This window comes from Panonychus citri, unplaced genomic scaffold (assembly GCF_014898815.1).
Source record: "Panonychus citri isolate SS breed McGregor unplaced genomic scaffold, ASM1489881v1 Contig00022, whole genome shotgun sequence".
Lineage (NCBI taxonomy): Eukaryota > Metazoa > Arthropoda > Arachnida > Trombidiformes > Tetranychidae > Panonychus > Panonychus citri.
This window is the reverse complement of record NW_026515427.1, coordinates 62,618-86,992: the sequence shown is the minus strand read 5'-3', so window position 1 is coordinate 86,992 and position 24,375 is coordinate 62,618. Positions and strand designations below refer to the sequence as shown.

Here is a 24,375-nt window from a genome sequence, read left to right as displayed (position 1 = left end):
TTATCATGTAGAATTGAACAATAAATTCGTCAAGTTTTAAAGAGAAAAAATTTCAACCTAAATTTTGATCAATTGTAGTCTTCTTATTGTCTCACATTCACCAGCTCAACGAAAAATTGACAGAAATTTGTAAATGACCATTGGTCAACTCACCGATTAGAAGATTTATTGAAGACACTTGTTGATTCACGACTGATGAACTAATCTGATGCTCGGAGTTCCAGTCAAATTCACAATAACACAACACAGTTGATGGATAATAACAAATTTCAAAGAGCTGAAACTAACTCAGAGTTTGAATTTTAAGATTTTTAATAAACAGATCACATGAACTTCACACCATGTACACCAATTTAAATTAGTAACTAATCAAAACTCAAAAGTAAATTGAATCACAAGCACAACGTTATGAGAAGTGAAATAACTCAAATTGTTTGGGTTGCAATTAGAATCATGAGAAAACGGAACAGGAAACAAATTTATTATCATTATAAGATGAAGGGGAAACTAAAGTGACATCATAAGATATCAAGAGCAAAGTTGTTACTCTTCGGACATCATTCAATATCTTATCTTTTAGTCTTAATGTAGATTAAGTGAGATATTTGTATGATTATCATTAAAGAGATAAGATTGAGAGATCAGCAAAAACGCCCAAAAGGTCATCATGCTGCTTCTAGAGGTTATTTGTTCTCTGAGTTTCTCGAAGATACCTAATTGTAGTGTTTCGATTTCCAGCCTTACAGTTTTCAATTCATTGATGAATGAGTGGCGAAAAAATATTACAACTTACAGTTTAGTTTGAGATATGATTTTTCACTGTATCCGGTTCCTTGACTGTTCCTTGCTGAACATTGGTAATGTCCACGTTGACTTCGTTTAACTTGTTGAAGGACAAGTGATTGATTGGAGACAATTATTCCAGCCGAGGGATTGGTGTAAAGAGGAACATCTTCAAAAAGCCAAGTGACCTCAGTGACCCAAGGATTGGCGCGAACATTACATTCAAAATAGACATCGGTGTTTTCACGAATTGTGTCCAATTGAAGGCTAGTACCTAAGACGATTGATACTTGAGGTGTATCTTGAAAAGGGTAAGTGAGATAATTTTTGTTGTTATTTTTAAATTGTAGCAAAACTCAAAAGATGAACCTTAAAATTGTTGATCTATTATATGAAACTTACAGTGAATATTGAGAATTGTTTCATCTTTTAATGGTGAGATTGATAATTTTGTGTTGACCACTGAACAAGAAATGACCTTTCCATTGTCTTCTATGGTCGGTTTATATTGAAACTTTGAGGTTGTTGAGTTACCGTCATTGGAGAGGATTAAACTTGTAGTTACATTCAAAGGCTCATCATCTTTGAACCATTTCACTTGAACGGGTGGACGAGAACCATAGGATAAGCAGATGAGGTCACTTACATTGTTTGCAGGTAGAAAAGTATTTTGTAGCAAAAGTTCAACACCAAGAGGTTCAACTGGAAGAGAGAGAGAGAGAGAGAGAGAGATTTAACATGAAACTTTCATGAGAGATTCAGAATTAACTCACGAATCATATCAATTGAAACTGAAACTTCTTTGGGCGGTATAAGGTCAGTATTAGAAACTAGGCACGTTAATACGGTTAATAAGTTATCACGATCGATATTTTCCACGATAAATTCATTAGAAACTGTTCGATTCTGTGAAATCTGATAGGAATCATCAACCATGTTCCCACCCTTCCACCAGCGTATACTAGGCGAGGGATCACCTTAATTAAATTAAAACAAAAAAAAACACTCAGTTAAAAATTCATAAGAAAATCATTAGATGTTGAATGAAAAATAAAATATCACAATTATGATTATCATGGTGATATTATTATAAGGAGAAAAAAGAAAAGTTCATTCATCATTTTTAATCTTTTCCTCTGTTCCAGATCACAAATTTTCTGTACCTGAATCATGTAAGTGTTACCATGTAATACTATTGAGTTGTTTGAATGTTTTCACCATTGATAGGATAGTTGAAGCATCTATTCATACAATGTTTTTCAATTCTCATGCAAGGATGATGGTGATTCTCAAAAAAAACTGATTGCCTTATTATGCCTCATGATAAGTTTCAATAAGTTTCAGTAACTATCTATTATTATCGTGATTACTATTATGATAACCATGGGAGAGTATGGGAGAGAGAGAGAGAGAGAGTGAGAGATGAAAATATTTTGCATAAAAACACATTACTAAGGATGCATAGAAAGTGACTATGATTAAAGGATCTTTGGTAGGAAGATGATGATGATGATGAAGTAGAAAAGAGAAAAGATCAAGAATAAGTAGATGGAGTAAGAATATTTAATGATCCCTGAGATGTTTAATGAGCCATAGAATTTGAGGAGAAAAAAGGAAGAAAACAATTTCATGCAGAATTTTGTTCGAAACTTTTTTTCACCAATCTCCCTACCACCATTCTCATGTAGATTAGAATAGATTATCTGAATTTCAATTGTAAAAATAGTTGGATTTCAATCTGATTACAATGAATTAACATTTTCCCTGATCGACTTTCTTTATCAACCAAAACATCAGCTTTTTCCATAACTTTCCAAATCTTGATAATATGGTCAACAAATTTACCTTGACCACTTGGAGCTTTACAAATTTCAATGCTAATACTATTATGTATTAACACTTGAAACTTTCTATTATGTAGCCAGTTTTTTTTAGTATTGTTGGTCAACTAGTTCAGTGAATTGACGAGAATCAGCAAGTTGATCAATCGATGATTAACTTTTGATGATTGAAAGCTAAATGCATTTGACAAGATCAATTTGCAAGCTATGGTTACCATTATTCAATATAATGGTCGCTCATGTGGTCAGTCAGATAACTTACCCCCAATAGCTTTACATGTAAGTCTCAGGGTGGTTCCTCTTAGGAATGGGCCAATTACACCTTCCATTCGGGTTCCATTGGAATCAACAATAATCACTGATTTAGGTGGAACTATGAAACAATTATAAGAGTTAAAAGATTAGTTAACTTGCTTATTACTCTCATTTCTCAAAATTGGGCCAACAATCAAATTTAATAACTTTTTTTGCATCATCAACGATTAGTATTTAGGTTGAACTTTTTTTTCGCCTTCTTTTTAATAATAATCAACTATTAACACTTTTAGAAGTTTAATTTTCTCTGTCACATGAAATTATCATTATCATCTTGAGTTGCATCATTCTAATGACAACAGAATAGTTTATTAGAACAGAATTATCTCTTTCCACTTTTACTTTCGATTAAGAAAAAAGAGAAGAGAAAAAAAAATATATTATTTTCTCTTTCGAATTCATAATTTTCTTCATTTCATTTACTCTCTTCTTCTAATATATTGAATATATAATATTTAATAATCACTTTTAGGTTCAGAATTATGATGATAATGTTGAGATCTTATTATCGTTCCATAAATATCCCCTGTTAATAATGTGTTACCCTAATGAACATGAGGATCTTTCCTTTTACTAACTATGATATTGAATTGAATTCACTGGGAGTGAGCATGGAAAACATTTGATGATAATGAAGAAATCAGATTCAATTATGGTTCAAAGTCTGAAAGTGATTGAATATAATATTGTTCAGGTAGCGAAATGGGAGGATAGAAGTTCATTTATTGTTCAGTGCGGTTAAGATGAAGAGAAAAGAACTTTTTTTTACTTCCTTTCTCTGTCTCTGTCTCTTTATCTTGTTGCTTCTTTTTTTCTCTTCCTCTTTTTTCGACATCAAGATGATAAAATGATCAGTGTTGCAAGAAGAAAAGAGAAGACAAGGAAGATGAAGAGACGAATGACAAAAGAAAAAGATTTATATTCATAGTTTACAAGGCGAAGACGAAAAAAAAACCTATTATACTGCGAAAAGATCCAACTACAAATTCGTGAAATTTGTATGAAGATATTATTATTATGTGAATAGAGGAAGAAAAAAATTCTTTTTGTCGAAAATTTCTTCATTTCTTACCACCCCTTTATCTTTTCTTTTTTAATATTCTTTCTCATCATCAACATAAACTTTAGAACCTTTTCCATGTAGAGCGATTTCAATGTTCGATCCTTATGAAGACATTAACTTGTACCATTACAAGTGAAAAAGATACATCGAAATCATAGATTAACCCTTGGAACTTTATAATATTCATTGAATTTAGCAAAGAATTTTCTTCATGAAGCCAATTTACCTTTTCCATCGTTTAAACTATTCCATGGTGAGTGAGAAGAAAAAACTTGTTCTTTCATATATATTAAGAGAGTAGAAAAAAAAATTCTAAAAAATGAAAGGAGAAAAAAAGATATTCTCATAAGAAAGGAAAACCTAATTTCATCTAAAGCTCTGTTTCCATGAGGATATTCAGTCTGTCAGAATAAATTCTTGTTAAGAGATTCGGTGAAGAAGAAGAAACAAAAAAAGTTCCAAGTTGAAATTACTCCTTCTCGAATTGAGTCAAATTCTCGACTGTAACAAAAGAATTATTCCAATGTCAAACAGGCAAAGACAAAAGAAGATGAAAGTTTTGTTCGCCGGAAAAAAATGGAATAGAGAAGAATAAAATTTATCTGAATCAACCAGAGAAAATGTTATTCATTTTTAGAGCTTTTTTTGGAGAAAAGAAAAAAAATCAACATTAACTTGATCTTATTCTGCACACTTTTGCATCTCTTACAACTCATTCGTTCTCATGTAGTGTGTGAATTGTATCTCTTTCGGTGTGAGTTAAATTCTCTGTGAAGAGAAAAGGATAACTTGTAAATGGAAAAAATTTTAGGCCATTAATGAGAAGGTGAGATATGGAAGTGAGAGAAAATGGTATTGAAAGAACAGAATGGAAACATGATGATAATGATGATGGAAAGAGAACATTTTTCTCCATCTTTGTTTCGTTAGCAGAAAGAAATATAATAGTTTCATAAGTTCTGACGTGGGTGATGAATAAGAAAGAGGAGAGATTTTTTTTCCTTTTTCTCTCAGCACAAAGAGAGTGAAAAGTGAGTTTTGTTATTAATATAATCTCTCTCTCTCTCTCTCTCTCTCTCTCGTCTTTAATCCCTGGGAGTTTGTAACTGATATCAATTGATACTAATGGAGTGATGACACAACAATGGAATCAGAATCCTAAGCTAAGATTTACAAGGAATGAAAATAAATTTCTAATTCAGGGAATACCCTGGGACTCGGTGAGAACATTTTCCAAATAGATTCTTATGGAGATTGATTCAGTTTCTTTGTTTTAATTTGTTCTCATGAAATGATTCACTTGAATGAGGAAATTGATTCTCATACAGGATGAATATCATTCCCTGTTTACAATCATCATCATGAATGTTATTCAATGACTTTGATGATCTCTAGTGATTCTTGTTTCCTGTAATCAAAACACTTTTTCACCTGAAGATTTTCAGTAACATTAAGTACAATCAAGTGAAAAGTAACAACAATGTCAGTGGTTGATTCTTAGTTGCCAGATTATCATAGGATTTAATGTGAAAAGAATTAGTTTGAGTAAAAAGAAAGTAAAAGGAAAACATGATAAAATCTAAAGGTAAATAAGAGAATTGAAGAAGATATAAAAAAAGAGAAGAATAAGAATCAACATTTGATACAATCGCAATTCTATTATTGAGAAGAAAATTTTTCTTTCGATTCTCTTGAGACAAATGCTATGAAATAGGATAAGATGATATTCTGATTCCAATCGAGACTAAACAAAGTTATAAGATGTGACGATAATATTGTCCATGACTAAGCCAACACGGTGAAATATTTCACCATGAAGATGAACAGATAATAAGGAAGATGTTGGATGAAAAAGGAAAAATAATATTCTGAAAAAAGAAACAAGATGAGAAAAAAAACAAAAAAAATGAAACAAAAAAGGTGAGAAGATGAGATTTCAAGTGAATTTTAGGTGGACTTAGAGAGAGAGAGAGAGAGAGAGAGAGAGAGAGAACGGTAAATGCTCACCGAAATAAAGAGTAAGCTTATGATGATTATGATGATAAGTTTGATGACAAAAAAAGGGATAAGTTTATATAAGATAAAAGGAAATGATGTTAGTAAATATTGGGAGGACAACGAATGGAGAAGCGATGTCAGGGGAGATTTTGGACCAGAATAATCAATCCCTTTGAAGAGAAGAGGCTACTTATGATGAAGATGATGATAGGGAAAAGTTAAGATGAAAAGAACATCGAAAGAACAAAAATCGAAAAGTAAAATATCTTGAAAATCAATCACAAGTCAAGGGCAAGAGAGAGAGAGAGAGAGAGAGAGAGAAAACAGGAAGATGGAAATGATGATGAGAATAAGAAGATGAGGATAACTTCATTTTTAGATGTGAAAACAGAGGAACAAAAAAAGTAAGAGAATAGAAAAAAAATAATCGAAGAGAAAAGAAAATATATAATCCAAAGTCAGAAGCAGTAATATGATGATGATGAGAAAGAGGAAGAGGAAAAGATGCGGTAGAAAAGAGGAAGATGATGGCTTGTTGACCATTAGTCAAGAAGAGTTTTAGTTTCTCTTGTTGGTAAACCTAATCTTCTGTAAGGTGAGAAAATATTTTCTCTTCTTTCAATCGGATTATCTTCATCACTTTTTCATCCTCAATGGATCAGAATCCATTTAAATGGTTTCAATAATTTCTAAGTTGAGCTTTTCTCTCATTCCATCAAGTGATATACTTGTTAATGAGATGAAATAAATTTCATATTATTGGTTAAACTATCGATATAATTCAAAGGTAAACTTCCGGTTAGGAAAACTAAACAACTTTAACTTTCGTGTTTGACAGTTTTAAGATAGTTTAACAACTCCCAGGGAATGTTGTTCTCTCTCTCTCACTGAATACATGGAACTTTTTTCCTTTCTCTTATGGTATTAAATAGGAGAAAACAATATGATTTTTACTGTCATGTTTTCGTTCCGGAATGAAAAGTAAACTCAACATTTTCACTGATGGAAAATCAAATTTGGTGACATTTAGTTGAATAATAAATTTCTTTCGACTTTTCTATTTTAATTGTAACGTAAATTTTTATTACATAATCAGTGAGGTAGAATTGACATGAAATTCAAGATTATATTCATGAAGAAAAATTTCTCATCCAGAGAATCAGATTTCAGGTAAATGAAGATAATTAGATTTACTGATTGTTAAATATTAGAAAAGGTAGAAAAATGTTATACAATGTGAAAGAATGCTAAAGTTACATTGATATTCAAATTTCTAGTTCTCATTGTAATACATTTATTATGAACATGAACAGAATAATATCTTTATTGAATCAACTCTACCCACGAATTCATGATAATTCAATGTTAGTATCATATGAATACACTGTTGATACAACAATTATCAACAGTTTTTTACCTGAATTTTGGATTCTATTTTGTCAGAATTATATTGAGCTCTTTTTTACCTTATCGATGGCAGATTATTATATATTTACTTATTTTTCAATCAATCATTCTGAGAAGATCATGAAACTGATCCACTTCACCCTGAACACTGAACTGATTGACAGGTTGAGAACTGATTGTAATACATTTTCCGTCTTTCTCTTTCCCTTTTTTTACCAATAATGTTGCGAGTTTATTAGAAAGGTGAGAAAAAAGTTCATTAAGTGTCAATTGTTAATCATGAAATCGTTACTAAAAATAATATACAAGAGTTTTGATTAGTTTCGTCAACGATAAAATCAGAAAGACGCAGAAAATTTTCTCAGGTAAAACTTTTTCCCCTTCAGAACTATTTCCGTCGAATCCATGAATTTATTTATATAAAAGTCATTCAGTTCATCTTTCATAATAAGTAGAAATTTTTTTCTATCGTTCTTCCCATGAAAAACTAAGCATGAATGAAAAGATGTTAAAAGTTTATCCTCTTTCTACCTAATAATTCATGAGTAAATATCATTAATCCCACCATGAATCTTGATTCACTTTTACCCATGAATATACTCATTGAATCACCAAGTAGTATCATGATATCTACATGTTCATGTAGTTTAGACTGTCAATACCTGTTACCCTGTACAAACCCAAGATGCATGAAAATTTTTATATCTATGGAAATGAAGACAGAAAAAAATATTACAAGATGAATATAAACATCATCCTGTTATTTTTTCGTGATTATCATGATGATGAACATGGAATCTGTTCAATATCACTTATTATTGAGGTTTTTTTTAGAACCAGAATTCACTCTGATAATGTAAACAAACCAGATACAAAAGGCTTGAGTTACATAATATAAACAACCATGTGAATATATGACATGATTTTTCAGGGTGAAACTATCGTTATATTGAAATGTGAATTTAGTGTTTGTGATTTTTTTCTTCCTCTCAGTTAAATAATGTTCATGTAAATGTCCTCAGGGTGAAATCGAGGATGAAACGAACTGAATGAGAAATTGAAGGTAAAAATAATATTGGTTCAAAAACTCAATTAATATAAACAGGGAGCATGGTGGTTAAGTGAAAATGTTATCATTTCTTTTATTTTCATGGAAATTTCGATTGAAAAATTTCTGAATCAAGTTCTACCGTTTTTCAAGTCAATCATGTAATTAAATTGCTTCGATTAGGAGAAACATTGAGAATTGGGTCAAAAGGAAATGGTCAGTGAAGGTTCAGGATCTCATGACCTCATGAAATAATTCATTTAGTTGATCAATTTGAATATCAATTTTGACTCTATTGAATTTTTCAGTTCATTTGATTGGATCACTAAACTGAAGTTCTTCATGATTGTTCATATACTTATACATTTTCATGGATGTTTGAGTTTGATGAAAAGAGAAATTATTGAAAACAAAAAACTTTTATTGAATTTTGACAATTTATTGATGATTCTAATTGCTTATTGATCTGAACTTAGAACGACATTAATAAAGGAAATCAAAATATTCCAGAGCGATGAATTTTATCCGTTTGAATGGTTCATTTGATGAAATCCTGAATCTGGGCTGATAACTTTTTCTCCTCGATTAAGTCAATAACTTTGCACCTTTATCATGTAATAATTTACCCTTATCAGCCCCTTGACCAACCGATTCTTCATCTTGACCATCAATTGAAAACTCATCTCTTTTTTTCTGATGCACATGAATTGTTTTTTTTATCCTTTACGAACTCAACTCTCTGTACGTGTCTAGTTTTCCTAATCACCATGAGAATTCATTTTCATCATGATGTCAGAATGACTGAATGTATAAAAGAGAAGAAGAAGAAGATGAAGTTTTATTTGAAGAGAAGAAGATAAATAGGAAGATGAAGATATGATGAAAGGCAAAACCTTGTGTTCTCCTTGGTTGACCAATATTGGTCAACCTTGAAATAAGAGGTAAGTAGGAAACTCAAGTATCATTCAATTTTCAATGGTCATTGGCTTTTACCTTTTATCTTATCACATTTATTGATAATATTTTTCTTTCTTTCTCTTCTTTCAATAATATTATCATCCTCATCTCCATCATAAATAAGTTGAGATGTTTTCATCTTCATCAGCTGTAGATAAACTGGTAAGAGTTTGTGGTAAGAAAAGAAAAGAAAAGAAAAGTTCTTAATAATAACAACAAGAAGAAATTGGAACTGGTCGAAACAATAAACAATTGACATGGAAAAATCTGGAGCAAGAAAAAGTTCAATCATCTAAGTTCTGAATAAGATAAATCCATGATTCTAATGAACTTTCCACCTTCAAAACCAACAGAACATAAAGAAATGGACTTGGAAATCTAATCTTTTCTCAATAGTAAACATGGTAACCGAGGCAAGTGAATTTTCAAATCATGATAATATTCATGATTCAATTCTGAGTGATGGTAATTTCTTGAAATTTCATACGATTACAAATAACAGCTAATTAAGTAATAAATGATTAGCATTTAACAGTTTGAATCAACATCAACAGATTAATAGGCAAACAATAAATAAAAAAAAACTTTTATCTGTTTGCTAATGTCTATGCAATTATCATTATCCACAGATAAATTAGATGATTATCTTTACAGTTTGATTACTTTAACCATTGTGTTTAGAGTAATAATCAAGATAATTGGCAAATGAATTGAATGGTTATTGTTGTATTATCATTTCTATTGAATTTTCTGTTGTTTTTGCCTCACTTATTTTTTTTGCCTCTTTCAAAACAATCATTAATAAACAATATCTTTCCCATTGGTTATATGGTCTAGGGTTTTTTTCCCTCTCTCGCCATGATAATCACTCTACCATCCACTTCCCACCCTCAACTCTTTCTCTCTTATTCATTTTTTTCATAGTCAATTTACTCTGAATGAATTCACCATGTTGATGGTTAACCATTTAATGAATAGCATCTTTAACAGGGGAATCCACACCCTGGAAGTATAACAACAAAGGCTTCAATTAACGGGTGAATACAACCAACAATTTACTTGATCTTTGCATATACTTTTCTGTAAGTACATGATATTCACCTATTTTTGGTGAAACTTTTACTAGATTCAGAATCCAAAAGATGAACTACCCTGATAATATCCTAAGCTAATCAGTTTTCCCTGATATTAGTATCTGAATGCTCAATTTCATTTGTAAACAACAGATGAACAGTTTCAATGAGCTTTTTTTCAATATTTGTATAAGTTGATTTTCGTCCCCTGTAATTTTTTCAACTGATTCTCATCTAATATCATTTGAAACTCTAATTATCCAGATTTGCTGATCTTTTCAATCCCTGTTTACCCTGAAATCCCCTGGAAATATTAACATGATTCATTTTATCGCCAGGTGAGTATAAGAGATTAATCTCAACAATTAACTTATTATCAATACTCTTTTATTATGGCTTCATCTTTTCATCATGGTGAACATGATAGAATCAGATATCATGCTGATCTTTTCAATGACTAAACATTAAGCTTAGTCATTTTCAGTCGATATACTTATTAAGAGGTATTCATTGTATGAACATATGAGGTCAGTGAAATGTTTCCTGATCATATGGAATTTTTTGTAATAAAATTCAGGGAAAATTTTCCACCCTGATTACCATTGAAACATTTTCTCTGAATTTTGAAAATATGAAAAAAAGGTGAAGTTGTTATTTTAACCATGAATTCGGAACTTGAACTCAGAAATAAAAAGTTAAGATGAAAATGGAAAATTTTACTTGGGTATTCATGTGAAAACTGAACAATTTCAAGATTTCTTCATCTTTACCTTTTTTCATCTGAATTCTAACCATGAGAGAAAGGGAGAACCTGTAGGAATATGAACATGAAGAGAAAGTTCATTGATTCATATTAAATCTGATTCCATTATCCAGTTGAATATCATTCTATCAAGTAGAACTTGAGTTTTTTTTCTTCACCATGTTAATGAAAATTCAATATTGTTTGTAATTGATTCTTCATGATTTTCTCGCTAAATCCCATTTATTCATCATCTGCACCATCTCATACACTTTTTTATCGTTTACTTTATGATCTCAATTGATACTCATTATCAAACCCTTGAGAGAATTGAGATAGATTATATAATTGAATGTCAGTTGTGAATGTTCATGATAAAAGTGAGTCTTGAATGAAGATTTATGATAGATTGTGAGTAAATTTTTTATTCCAAGAAAAATTCTGCTCATCATGAATATACATTGTCACCGTATGTACCATGTATAAACATGATTAATTGAATTTCATCTGAGCAGCTTAAAGCATTTCATATGCTTCAATTATGATAAACCATAACGACAATTTAGTAATCGTTTACTAATCATTTATGTGATATTATTTTCCATGTAATTAATATCAATGAGAACTGATTGTCTATTTGGAACTTTTGATTATCATTGAAGATTAAGAAAGGGAGATGATTCAAAAACCATCAATTCAGATAAACGAGAGACCAAAACGAGAGAGAGAGAGAGAGAGAGAGAGACGATTAAAATTCTAATTCATTAATCTTCATCCAATTCAGTTCTTTTTGATTCTGAAATCCATATAAAAGATACAATCAGAATGATGCTATACAATCATGATAATGGTTAATTTTGTTTTTGGTCATATGTTATATCATTTAAATGATAATGATCAAATCTTTCATTGAATTTTCCATGATTATCATGATAATTACTGGGAGTTTTATTAGCATAAAATCAACTACATGTACTTGTATTATATAACTTGTTCATCCTCTGAGTTTTAACCAGTTATTACATCAAATTATCAGGTTAGTCTAATTGATGAAAATTACATGTTTACCCTTTCATTTGATGTCAATTGTTTCAAATTAGTTTAATTGTTAAACAGGAAAACATAATTATCTTATGTTTTTATAATTATCCAGTTTGATAATTAGCAAATAATATTATAAAATTTTGAAAGAATGAATATTAGTCAGCTTTTGGAAACTTTTTTTCGTTCAGTTTTTAGTTTATCAATGTTAAAATGATTTGAATCTTCATGATGGAAACCAGAAATGCAAAGAACCAGGAAAGTTTCAAACTTTTTTTGCATCTCAAGTCAAGGAAGGTCATTGAAAATTGAATCACTGACCAATGAAAGGAAAGGTCAGAAATCAAGATGTTGATTATACTTTTAGGTAACAGTTTCAATAGACAGGATTGAACTGGAGATAAAGTGAAAAAAAAATGGTTCGAGGGAGTGATAATATCCAGGGTGGAAATTGAGTAAAAAAAGAGTAGGCAAGTAATCAAACGATAGTGGCCTCAGCCTGGAGTGGGATGGAAAGTGGGTTGGATTTCAAGTTGCTGAGTTTTGATTTACTGTTACAGTTTTAGTTACAGTTAACTGATAATAATAACAATGTTTAATGAGAAATGTTCAATTACGAGTTATAAACTCGATAGTTGAGGATTAAAGTAATAGATTTCATGGTAGATGAAAAAACATGATGTAATTAAGAGGTGAAAGATTGAGAATCATTCACGTCAAGGTGATGAAAGTATATTAATCACAATTTTCAATTTACTTCGTTATTGATTCCAATAAGCTTACAGGATGGAAAAGGCTTTTTACCCAGAATCTTCAGTCTTGTGATGAAATTTTCATGGAGGTTTTCATTTCAATTCCCATAAACATGGAAAAACTGAAACAATTGCAAGTACTCTTTTCAAGTACAGAATTTGAAGGTGAAATGATAACTTTTACATGGAAAGATTTTCACTCATCCCTAACTGAGACTATTCTGATAACTTTTATCTTCTCATTTTCTCATGAGATTTCATTTCGAAAATCATCAAACGAGTCGAGAGAAATTTCGTAAATAGTTTTACCCGTTTTTCAACTTCTTTTCAAAGCTCAGAACTTTCGTTTCACTTTGATATCTCTTACATATTATCATGAGACTATGTTTTCAGTTTCATGGTAAATCGCTTTCTAGATCTGCGTAAAATTCATGGGAACGATTTTCTTTCAACAGATTGCTTGATAAGTTTAGATTTTGCTGCCGTTATAACTCAGAATTCCCAGTTTTTTATGTATAAATTTCCACAAGATTTTCGTGAGGAAAACGATGGACACTCAATCGAATCTCTGGTTGAAAATATATTCAGTAAAAGTTGAACTTCATCATGGTGGAAATTTTCAATTTCTTTCCAAAACATTTTACTCCCTTTAAGCTATTCTCACCCACTTTCGATTCGTGTGTGAGTGTCTCTGTCATTCATGATGAATGAACCTGTTCTAGTATCATTCATCATTCCATGGTTTATCAGTCATACACCTATTAGTTTCATGATAATATTAATACAGAATCCATTTCAGACCTTAAATTTGAAATCAATTTTCCGTCAAGAATAAAATTGAATAATATTTTCAGGCTCATTCGTTGAATTTTCCATGAATGTTACTTTTTGCTCTCAGCCAAGGGAACCATCTTCAGACTATTTCTCTGAATGGAATTGAGTTTTCTCACTCCCCGAGTGGATTGAAAAACTAAAGTTCAAAACTCATTATATCACCTCTTAAGAAATCACAAGTAAACTCTGACCAGAACAAAAAGTTCTGGCAATATTGAAAAGGTGGAACTGATGAGGAATCATTTATGTAAGTAAAATAATAGAAGATGAAACCTGGAAGATACAAAGATGATGATGATGATGATGATACTCTCTAGTGGTTGAGGAGAAATAATAATTTCTCTCATAGAATTTCCTTCACTAGTTTATCATGGATCGTTTACCATCTTAATCTGAACCAGATGAATCTCACCATGAGAAGCTCAAGAATCCATTGGGAAAACTCTTTCTCTTTACTTCTATTTTTCTTCTCAATTCTTTTCTTTCTCTGTCATCATAGTATTTGGACTTTTCCCATCTTCGAATTCATCTTCATTCTTCATTTGGATCATTTTCTCTCCTATTCTCGACATAATCATAACAACTCTTTTTTCCTTTTCGTAAAAAATTTCCGCTCTGACTTGAACATCTCCGGAGGCTTGATTTTCCATCAGATCGAGATGCAATCTTTTCTTTTAACATCCTCTTCTTCATCTTCATTTCCCTACATAAAATAATCCAATATTCACCTTCTCATGAGAGGTGAAGGTAAGAAAAAATTCTATTGAACAAAAGCTCGTGTTCAGAATGAGATCATGAACACTTTAAACATCAACTAAATATCAAAAGAATAGAAGAGTTTCAGGTAGATTGAAACATGGAAATTTCATCTTTCTATTCTGAGAAGAGTATAACCTTTGAATACTTTTGAATTTTCACCTCTTGTTTCCTTGAAACATAGAAACTCATAGCTTGTAAAAAGAAAAGGCGAGAATTCAATTCGAAGTAAATATTCATCAAGAACTTTGATTCGATTTAATTTCTCTTCTTTTCAATTTGAATCAACCTTTGAATTTGTTCTGCTACTTTCCTCTCTCAAGCTTATTCAATTTGTTGTTCTTGCAATTCTTTCAAATGTTATCCTGTTCGTCATGAATCCAAACAAAATGGAGCACAAAAAGTTCAATAATTGAACTCTTATTCCAAGGGAAACCTTTGATTCTTTACTTGGAAACTTATAGTTACTTTTATAATTCTTGTTACTTTCTTGATCAGATTAAAAACTTACACCTTCAACTTGAGAGATACAAATCTGATTAGACCAACATGATACATTATCCAAAAGTTTCAAGTTTACTGTTAATGACAGTTAATTGTTTCAACATGTGAACAAAATAATTGCTAATCAATATTTCAATTCATTGCCACTGAACAAAATGAATGCAAGAATTTAAAGAAATCCAATAAGAGACAACGAAACAAATGAAAATATCGATATGAAAAACGGAAATATTTTCCATTGGAACTCAATTAGTTTTTTCATTCTAAATTCAATTTCTTCAAGATCTTCCTCTACATTTAATCACATCTTCCCAATGATAATTTATTACTATTCCATACCATCATCATCATCATCATGTAATAAGAAAAAAGAAGTAAAAAAAAAGTTCCAAGGGAAGTTTATTATTTTCTTAAAATTGATTAAAATGAATTATTGTTTGGTTAAATTTTTTTCCTCTTTTTTTATTTCGAAACAAAAAAAAAGTTTCGAAAACAGTGAAATCAATAAGTAATTACGATAAACCATAGATATTTTTTTACCCTATTATTTAGTTATCACCATTATTATCAGTGAGGTTACAATCTTTCACTATTTTCCAAGGGTTAACTAGCATCTTTTTCATAGATATATTGTTCATTGATAAATAATAAGTAATAATAATAATGGAAACACATTATAATGGTGATAATAATGATAACTTGATTTCTCATTTGTTAATATTTCATATTTCTCACTCCCTTCAGTTCAATAGACATACTGTTGTATTTGGGTGTATTGCATGTCATATAGAAATACAATTGTCATTTCATACCCACAATTTCAATTTGAATATTTTCCTCACCCAACACTTGATCATTGCTCATCAATTTCTCAACTTATATTCAATAACATTAAATGATGACAGAAAACTAATGAAATCCACTAACCCGATGATCGTTTTTTGTGTTGATTATATTTCATTCTGCGTACTTGGTCTTATATTAATATCCGCATTCTGATGTATTAGAATCATTGTAGCTCACTCGACTTTCTAGCTTATCGTTCTCTCTCTCTCTCTTCCTTTCTTTCTCTATCTCTTATCAATTTTATGAACATGAGAGATACAAATAGTTCTGAAGAAAATTGTAGCTCGAACATGAGAGTTGAAGTAAAGAGAATTTGATGAGAAATCAATAATTTCATCTGAATCTTATTTCAACCTTTTCCAATCATTCACTTTATTTCTTCACATTTGTAACTTTATCTTCATCATTTTTATTATTCTCCAAGTTGAAGAGAGATTAGAACTTTTGTATGCTCACACTTTGCTCTAGAACTTAGTAAAATTTTATTCTAAAATGCTCTGAATAATCCGAATGTAAATTTGAATCTCAAACTAAAAGTCTTTTCGTTCGCAAAACTTTAATTCCTGCTCATTTTTCGTAACGATTTATTTGAAGTCTATTCTATTTTTTCCTTTCATAGATTAACTCAAAAATTAATTTCATGTTATCTATTTAATAATCATTATGAATTTAAACGTAAAAATTATCAATAGAAAACACAAACTGCTCAAAAAACCCTAAGGCAAAATTCCTTGTTTATCATGGCCATTTGAAGGAATAGGAAAACTTGGAAATTCCTAATTGAAATGGAAACAACATGATTACACTGATATTTAACACTAGAATCGATGAAACTATCATGAAGGCAGAAAAGAGAAAAAGATTTACTATTGCCGCTTCGCTCAAATTTTGCGTTTCTCTTTCTCTTCTTTTTCTTTCTCTTCTTTTTCTTTCTCTTCTTTTTCTTTTCTCTCAGTCTCTCTCTTTTTTCTCTTTCCAAATTACTCTTTCTCGTTCTTTAACTCTCTTTCTCGCACGCACTCCTAAGTCTCTATTTTCTGCGTCATATCAGTATGCCTAGTCAAATAACATCTAAATGTACTCTTCAAAAAATGACCCCAATGGCCTTGAAACGTCTCATGAGAATAAATTTAGAACTCATGATAATAATCTAACAAGATAATGAAAACAATGAGAATCGGTTTAGATTCCAGAGCTGAGATTTAACATATGCACAAACCATTAGACAATAAAACCACGATAAAAAACTTATATAACTTGAAAAATCTTCAGGGATTGTGTGAGTTTAATGACTATCTGATTAGCTCATCAAATGATCATTAGTAAAATTGTCATCAGCTTTGAAAACCTTTTCCGTTTCCTCTCATTAATGCCCATCAACTGCCAGCAAGAGCCATAAATATAATTGAGTTATCGTTTTGTTTGATAACTTTATTAATCTAATATCATTTTTTTTTCATCTTTTCTTTCTAATAAAATCTTTATCTACTTCCAATGACACGGTTATCATGAGAAATTGACTTGAGCAAAGTTTCAACAAGAATTCAGTTCATCATCATTAATATTACCTCTTTTCTTTAGCTTTTAAAGGTCTTTCATCATCTTCATCTTCATTGGACATTGTTGAAGATACTCAAGTAAACAATAAGGTGAATTCAGGGGAACATGATATTTCTATTGAAAGATGTTAACTCCCAATGGTGAGATTAGATTATTTTCTGCAAATTGAATCACGAGAAAATGTCAAGCCATTTTTGCCTCATTCATCTATTGAAATTTCATGGGAAGCAGATTCAGTTCATTGGAAAAAAACATCATGGATTCAATCACCCTCTCTTTAATTAATTAATAACAGACAGGTTAACAAAAAATACAGTCCCAGATCCCCTTGATTATCAATCAGATAACAATATTATCAAGCCTTAAACTCAAGTTAATCTCAATAATTGATAATCAGAAAAAAATAAAGCCAAGACTTAGAAAACAAGAGATTAATTTTTCAAACTAATTAATCAGATTTACTGCCAAGGGAATATGAAAAAAAATACTCTCACATCTGAATATCTATTACAAAATCCATGATTAACTTTAATCTGAACAGATTAAAGCTTTATTATCTTGGTTACCTTTAATCTCATGATGAATAGTATAATAATATTTATCGCTTAAAATTCAGTCTGAGCTGAACAATTAATTGTTAACAGCCAAGAAAACCACAAGCTCAAAACCAGATTAGTGTTGAAAAGGTAATACCCAACCTATTAATTTGTTTCCTCATTCAAAATAAATCTTAACTAATTAATGGGCAAATGATGTTGATAATTAAAGACTCATTATCAACCTGAGTTTGCATGATAATCTCAATGCATTTTTGTTTCCATAAAAGTTCATGTTTCATGAGCATGATGGAAATTTTATAATCCAAATGGTGAAAGTGCAAAAGTTTCAAGTTATACAAATAATCTGAACGCTCAATCTCAAGGTTAATCTATGAACTTTTGGTTATCCTTTCCACTGAAATAATGCTTACCTTTGCTATTCATTGGCCCATGAAATATGATTCTCATGTAAACAATGTGTTCCAAATGTTTTCTCATGCAATTTTCCTCATGTATTAGATTGAAAAAGAAAAGAATGGGGGATAAATAATCGAAAAGAACAACAAATTGTTTATCATGTTTACTTTTCTACATTGTAAATGCAAAGAAAAATGAATGAATAAAAATTCAGGTTTCAGAATAAAATCCAATCAGAATTTTCTCTCAATGAGATGGAAACGTTTTGTTTCACTTGTGTGTTCATTAGGTTGAACTTTTCTACTATTCATGAAAAATCAGATAATTTAACCTCAGTATTCATGATTAGTTTGTGTTTGCACTTAATTTGAATCAGAATTTTCAATTGGTCATCTATTTTTATATCATTTAAACCTTTACAGACAAAATTCATGAGATAATTCATAGAGAGAATTTAACTCTTTTCTCTCTATTCAATTGAAAACTATTACATTGAATTCATGGTACTGATTCTGTTTCCATTCATTTGCATCATGTTGAGATTCACGAGTATGTTATTCAGGTTAACCGGTAATCTGTTGATTCAGTTGAATCATGCGGAAGATGTAGGATGAACATGATGTTGATCACCATCATGAATAATCGTTAATCTAAAAGGTGGACAACATTTCTATCTTATATTATCTTATCAATCTTGTTGGAAACTGAGTGTGTACAGTAAGATAATGGATTATGATGATGGAAAGATGGAAACAGTAACAGCAAAAAAATGGTTCATCTTTTTATCAGAATAATTGTCATTCTATCATAAATTCAGATTAGATAACGAAAACAAGAAAGTGACATAGAAATGCAAGGGAAAAAATCTGAATAAAACTCTGAGTTTCAATCATGAAAATCAGGTATCACAGGGGAAAAAGTTCAATAATTGATTCAGAATTTTTTATTGTATGCTGTTCAAAATTCATCATGAAATTAATGATTTTTATCACATTGAATTACAAATAATCACATGATGACAAAATAAATGGAATCAAGATAAATATTGAAATCTAATGGAAGCCAATGGATATTAAATTATTGTTCAATTCATGATTATCTCTGACATCTGAATAATCAGACATGGTGATGGAAGGTAAAGGTTGAGATAGAAAAAAAAATTCTCCAAATTTTTTTCCATATTGATTCCGAATGAAAAGCAAAAAAGTTCTGAAGAAAAAAGTTCTGAGAGTGAGAAAAATGTAGATTGCGAAAAAAAGTTTCCAATATTGAACAATGAAATCTAATACTTGAAATGCAATTTATCACCATCATCACCATCTCACTGAATCATGATTAAAGTTCAATGTACGAGAATCTTTTCCTCATGCAAGTATCATGAAAACTTTGGAAACTCATAACCATTCATCTAATATGTATATTATTAATCTTATCGTTAAAGTATCACACGGAATATAAACACCCTGTAAGTTGAATATATACACTGGCCATTAATATACAGTTTTCACTTTGTTGGAACAAAAAAAAATAACAGTTTCAAATAAAAGTTGATAAAATTTACACCAAAGTGATAACATTTATATACATTAATATGTATTTGCACTTTATCAGTGAGATCTTAGGATTGCAATGGTTCACAAATGAAAATCAATGAATACTTAAAATGTCATAAATGTAAATTTGATAATAAATTGTCATTATTATCATTCTGAACTTTTTTTTCATCATCATTATCATGGAAACTTTTTTCTTTCTCCTCCAATGAGATTGACTCGAAGTTTATTTTTTATTCACCATGAATTTAACTGATTGATTCACTCTCATGGAACATGAGTAGATTGGGAAACTGAATATCTGTACTTTATCAAACTGAAATCAATTGGAACTTAATAAATGAGTTGAATTTGATTATTATCATGGTTATGATGAAATCAGTTCTGGAATTTTTCATCCCTTTCACAATCTCTCTCTCTCTCTCTCTCTCTTGCTCATCATGGTTATCGTATATTATTACATGCGGACTCACTGAATCTTCACTATTTGTTTGTTAAATTGTTATACATTTTATGCTCATATATTCATAATGTAAGCTATTTATAACTCATTATTCATGATGATGTTTCATGATGATAAATGAATCAACTCAAATCATGTAATCATTATTAATCATCTCAATTTTTGTTCATAATTTATCATAACAATGATTATTGTTATTGTTGTGATCATTGTTATTATCACTTTGATTATGATATTTATGAATTATCATTTTTTGTTTGTTAATGTTTATCATGAATAATATTAATCAACACCATCATGATATATTCATTAACTCTGGTCAACCAAATTCACTGATTTATATAATTGAACATTATCATCTTGACCAGATTATAATTTATCTTTATAACTCAAACAATGGATAAATGAGCAAAAAATTAAAGCTAATTAATCAACTTTTTCATTTACATTATCATTATGTTTAACCCTTTATGTTACGCTCAATGGTCAAGCAGATAATTACCATAACTGTCTGGACATTCAATAAGTTGACCTAAATCCTAAGTCAATCAGATCAAATCTTACTTCGTTACGATGTTTTTTTTTCATCGAGATCAAAATATTAATTAATTCCAAACACTAGACATTAATTTTGTAGAAACTAAACTCTTTTTTATTAATACTTGCCTCGGAGTTCAATCTGATTACTTTAGTTAGTTCATTAGTTTGACCGATCAAAAATCAGATTTCTGGTCTTCGATGGACATGTTTGAGTCATTTCGTATTTAATAATAAAGAGAGGTTTAATGTTCCGCTGAATCGAAACAGAACTTGAGTTGACTGAGTAAAATCCTCAAATGAGAAAAAATCACAACAATAACAATTTAGACCTGAAGAGACAAGGTAAATGATAATATATAATGTACTATTTTTTTTATCAATTTCAATTCTATTATTATGTTGAATCAACTGTCAACTAATACAGATTAATGATGAAACAACTCCATTCAATTTGACCAGAAAATCATTTGATTCATCATTCAATAAGAAAACTTCATCATCATGTAAACATGAAGATAAAGAGATTCGGATAAATGATAATAGATGGAGAAGGTAAAAATATTCAGGTAAAGCTGAAATTCTGTCGGTGATAAAACTTGAAGATTATCATATATGATATAGTACTTTTATTCATCTCCTTCTGTCTGACATTCTGCTTGGATTCTGGTCAATCTGAGTCAGCATTTTGAGCATTTTTCTGAATGTCTTTCACAAGCTTATCGGTTACATTGACTTTCAGTTAAAACTACTGATATGAGTAAGTAGATAAGTAAAAAGTATTTTAAAATAACGGTTATAGTTTAGTAATATTAATAAAATAGTGTCACAAAATAATATGATGTTTATTCAAGTTATCATCTATTATCATGAATGATATTCATCATGTGAATAGTATTTGATATCCGTTCATGTTGATGGCTTTCATAGGGAAATGTAACAAACATGATAACAAAATTTTCACATAGAAAATGAATATTTGTTTCATCTTCTAAATCAACAACATGATGATGACGAGATGCTAAAGGATAAAACTAATATAATGTCTCAGCTGAACAACTTATTTCATCTTAACAGGAAGTGAAAAAGTTATATAAGATAACATTTGATAATAGTAATGATGATAAAAGCTTTTAAGAATAAGTTATTAAGATTTTGTAGAAATCTCAACTTTTTCTTCAACAAAATCATCTTCATATCTAATATATTTCATCATGAGAATCATCACCATGATTATTATTAAAAGGAAGAGATAAAGTGTAAAAGATCCCTTGATATGAGTTGACAATCATAATCTCTTGGGCTTAGGCTTGAATTTCATTTGAATCCATTTTACATAACTAATTGACAATGAGCGTTTTTTTTGTTTCCATTTCTTTGAGTTTCAGTTTGTTCAAACAATTGAAATCTATCATCATGAATGCTCTTGGTATTATTACACAATTTCCAGAATGAATTATGAATTTTCCCACCGTCAACTACTTTCCCTGTTCTGTAGGTTTCAGTATGTTATCATCATTATTATTTCTGTTGAAACAAAATTTTGCATTTTACTTTGATAACTTTTCGGAAGTGATGTTATCAGTCTTATGCTGAGATTGTGAAGGTTAAATGAATTTATAATCAGATGAAGAGAGGGGAAGATGAAATTTTTACTCTTCTACTCACTAACTCTCAGGGTATCTTATGAGTTTCAATGCTTCTGATAGACAAGAATTCATTTTGATGGATTTTGATGATAATCATGTTGCTGTTGATGATGATGAAGGTGACTGTTATGATTATGACGAGGAAGTTTTTTCTCTGATAATTTAGCCAAGGAAAATGTTATTATTGAATATGACACTATCATTCTATAAGATTGAGATTCGATTTTATGAATTATCATGGGCGTTTTTGAACATTTATTAAAATCAGTAACTCTGTTGATCAAAAATCTATCAAGGTGAACAAACTGATAGTAGATTTGGAAACTTATAAAAAGTTGAGTCGTTTCTCCTCTAACTTTTCCTGTAAATGATAATCTGAAAAGTAAGAAGGATGAAAATTCAATGTATATGCAAATGTTGAGGTTTTGTAGATGATGAAAAATTTCGTGTATCTTTCTAGTAGCATGAATATCATGAAACTCAGAGAATGAGTAATTTTCTTCAGTGAAAGTGATTATTTTTATGATTGCTTTAAGTTGTAGTGGTGTTTATTTTATGCAAAAAAGTTCATTATGATTGAATTGGAAAGCTAAAAGTTCTAGTTACATTCCTGAATTGAGTAAATTGAAGGAAATTAATTGAACTTACCGATAACTGTTAGGTTGATGTGAAAGTTTTGTGTTGGATATTTTTCATAATCGACTCTACATCGATATTCACCTGAGTCTTTTTCACTAACTTTATCTAATCGTAGAGTCGGTGGACTTTTGGACATATCAAAATAAGATCGACTCTTATAAGAACTCGATGGAATATGAATTGAACCACTTAATGAACTTTTATTCCGAGTGTCAACTGTATAAACAGGAATTCCAGTCTCTCCTTTGTACCATAAAATAATGGCCACTTCTTTAATATTCCCGTTGGTTATCGTTATGTTACATGGTAAAGAGACTGATCGACCAGCGATACCTTCGACTTCTGTGTGACCTAAACATTGAGAAAGAGAGAAAGTGAATTTTAATAGATTGGAATACAACCATTGGATCATCAATAATGATAATTAAGCAAATCATAAATACCTGAATAGTCAATTTCTAAACTTTGTGAATTTACAGACAAATTGTAACTACAATTAAGTATCAGTAAAAATAATAGTAATTGAAGACATGTCACCGGTGATGATTTAGATATCCAAATTGTTTGAGTAGCAACTGAATCACAATTAAGAAACATTAATTTCCTTCTCATTTTTGTTGAAACAGTTAAATTAAATTAAATTATTTTGATAGAGACTAAGATGATGATTATTATGATAATGATGATATCTTGATAAAAACACAAAATATTGATTATTAAGTGAATATGATGATGATGATGATTCACTCAATTCGCGTTAATTAACAACTTTGATGAATCAAATTAATGAGCAAATAATAATAATTATTGATACATAAAGTGTTCAACCAAACACAATCAATTTATAAAATAAATAGATGAAGTTGCGGTTCAAATTAACAGAATTTTGATTATGTTTATTATCGGTGTTTAAAATGAGAAATAATCAATTTTTTACGATGTCTAATTGTGTCTCCTAATTACTTGTTTCTAATTCATTTCATTAAACACTGAAAGTTTCACATTTTCTTCAATTTAAATTAACTCAATTTTTTGATAGAACTATAAACTTATTTGGT

General features: G+C 29.9%; 1 protein-coding gene across 1 annotated transcript; it reads right to left on the bottom strand.

Annotated features, from left to right (window-relative positions):
• On the bottom strand, positions 1-24,375 carry LOC128394673 (hemicentin-1-like). The gene is made up of 6 exons (XM_053355030.1): positions 23,761-24,375; positions 23,327-23,668; positions 2,887-2,997; positions 1,557-1,760; positions 1,186-1,485; positions 1-1,084 (listed from the first exon to the last, which is right to left on the bottom strand). Exons 1-6 carry the CDS (start codon positions 23,927-23,929, stop codon positions 783-785), a joined length of 1,428 nt encoding a protein of 475 aa, XP_053211005.1. The 5' UTR covers positions 23,930-24,375; the 3' UTR covers positions 1-782.

Excerpts from the sequence above, each read along its gene's own strand:
- LOC128394673 (XM_053355030.1), bottom strand. The coding sequence starts at position 23,929 with ATGAGAAGGAAATTAATGTTTCTTAATTGTGATTCAGTTGCTACTCAA. Across the intron at positions 1,761-2,886 it reads TACATGTAAAGCTATTGGGG|GTGATCCCTCGCCTAGTATA; the intron begins GTAAGTTATCTG and ends AATTTAATTAAG. Across the intron at positions 1,486-1,556 it reads AGTTTCAATTGATATGATTC|TTGAACCTCTTGGTGTTGAA; the intron begins GTGAGTTAATTC and ends TCTCTCTTCCAG.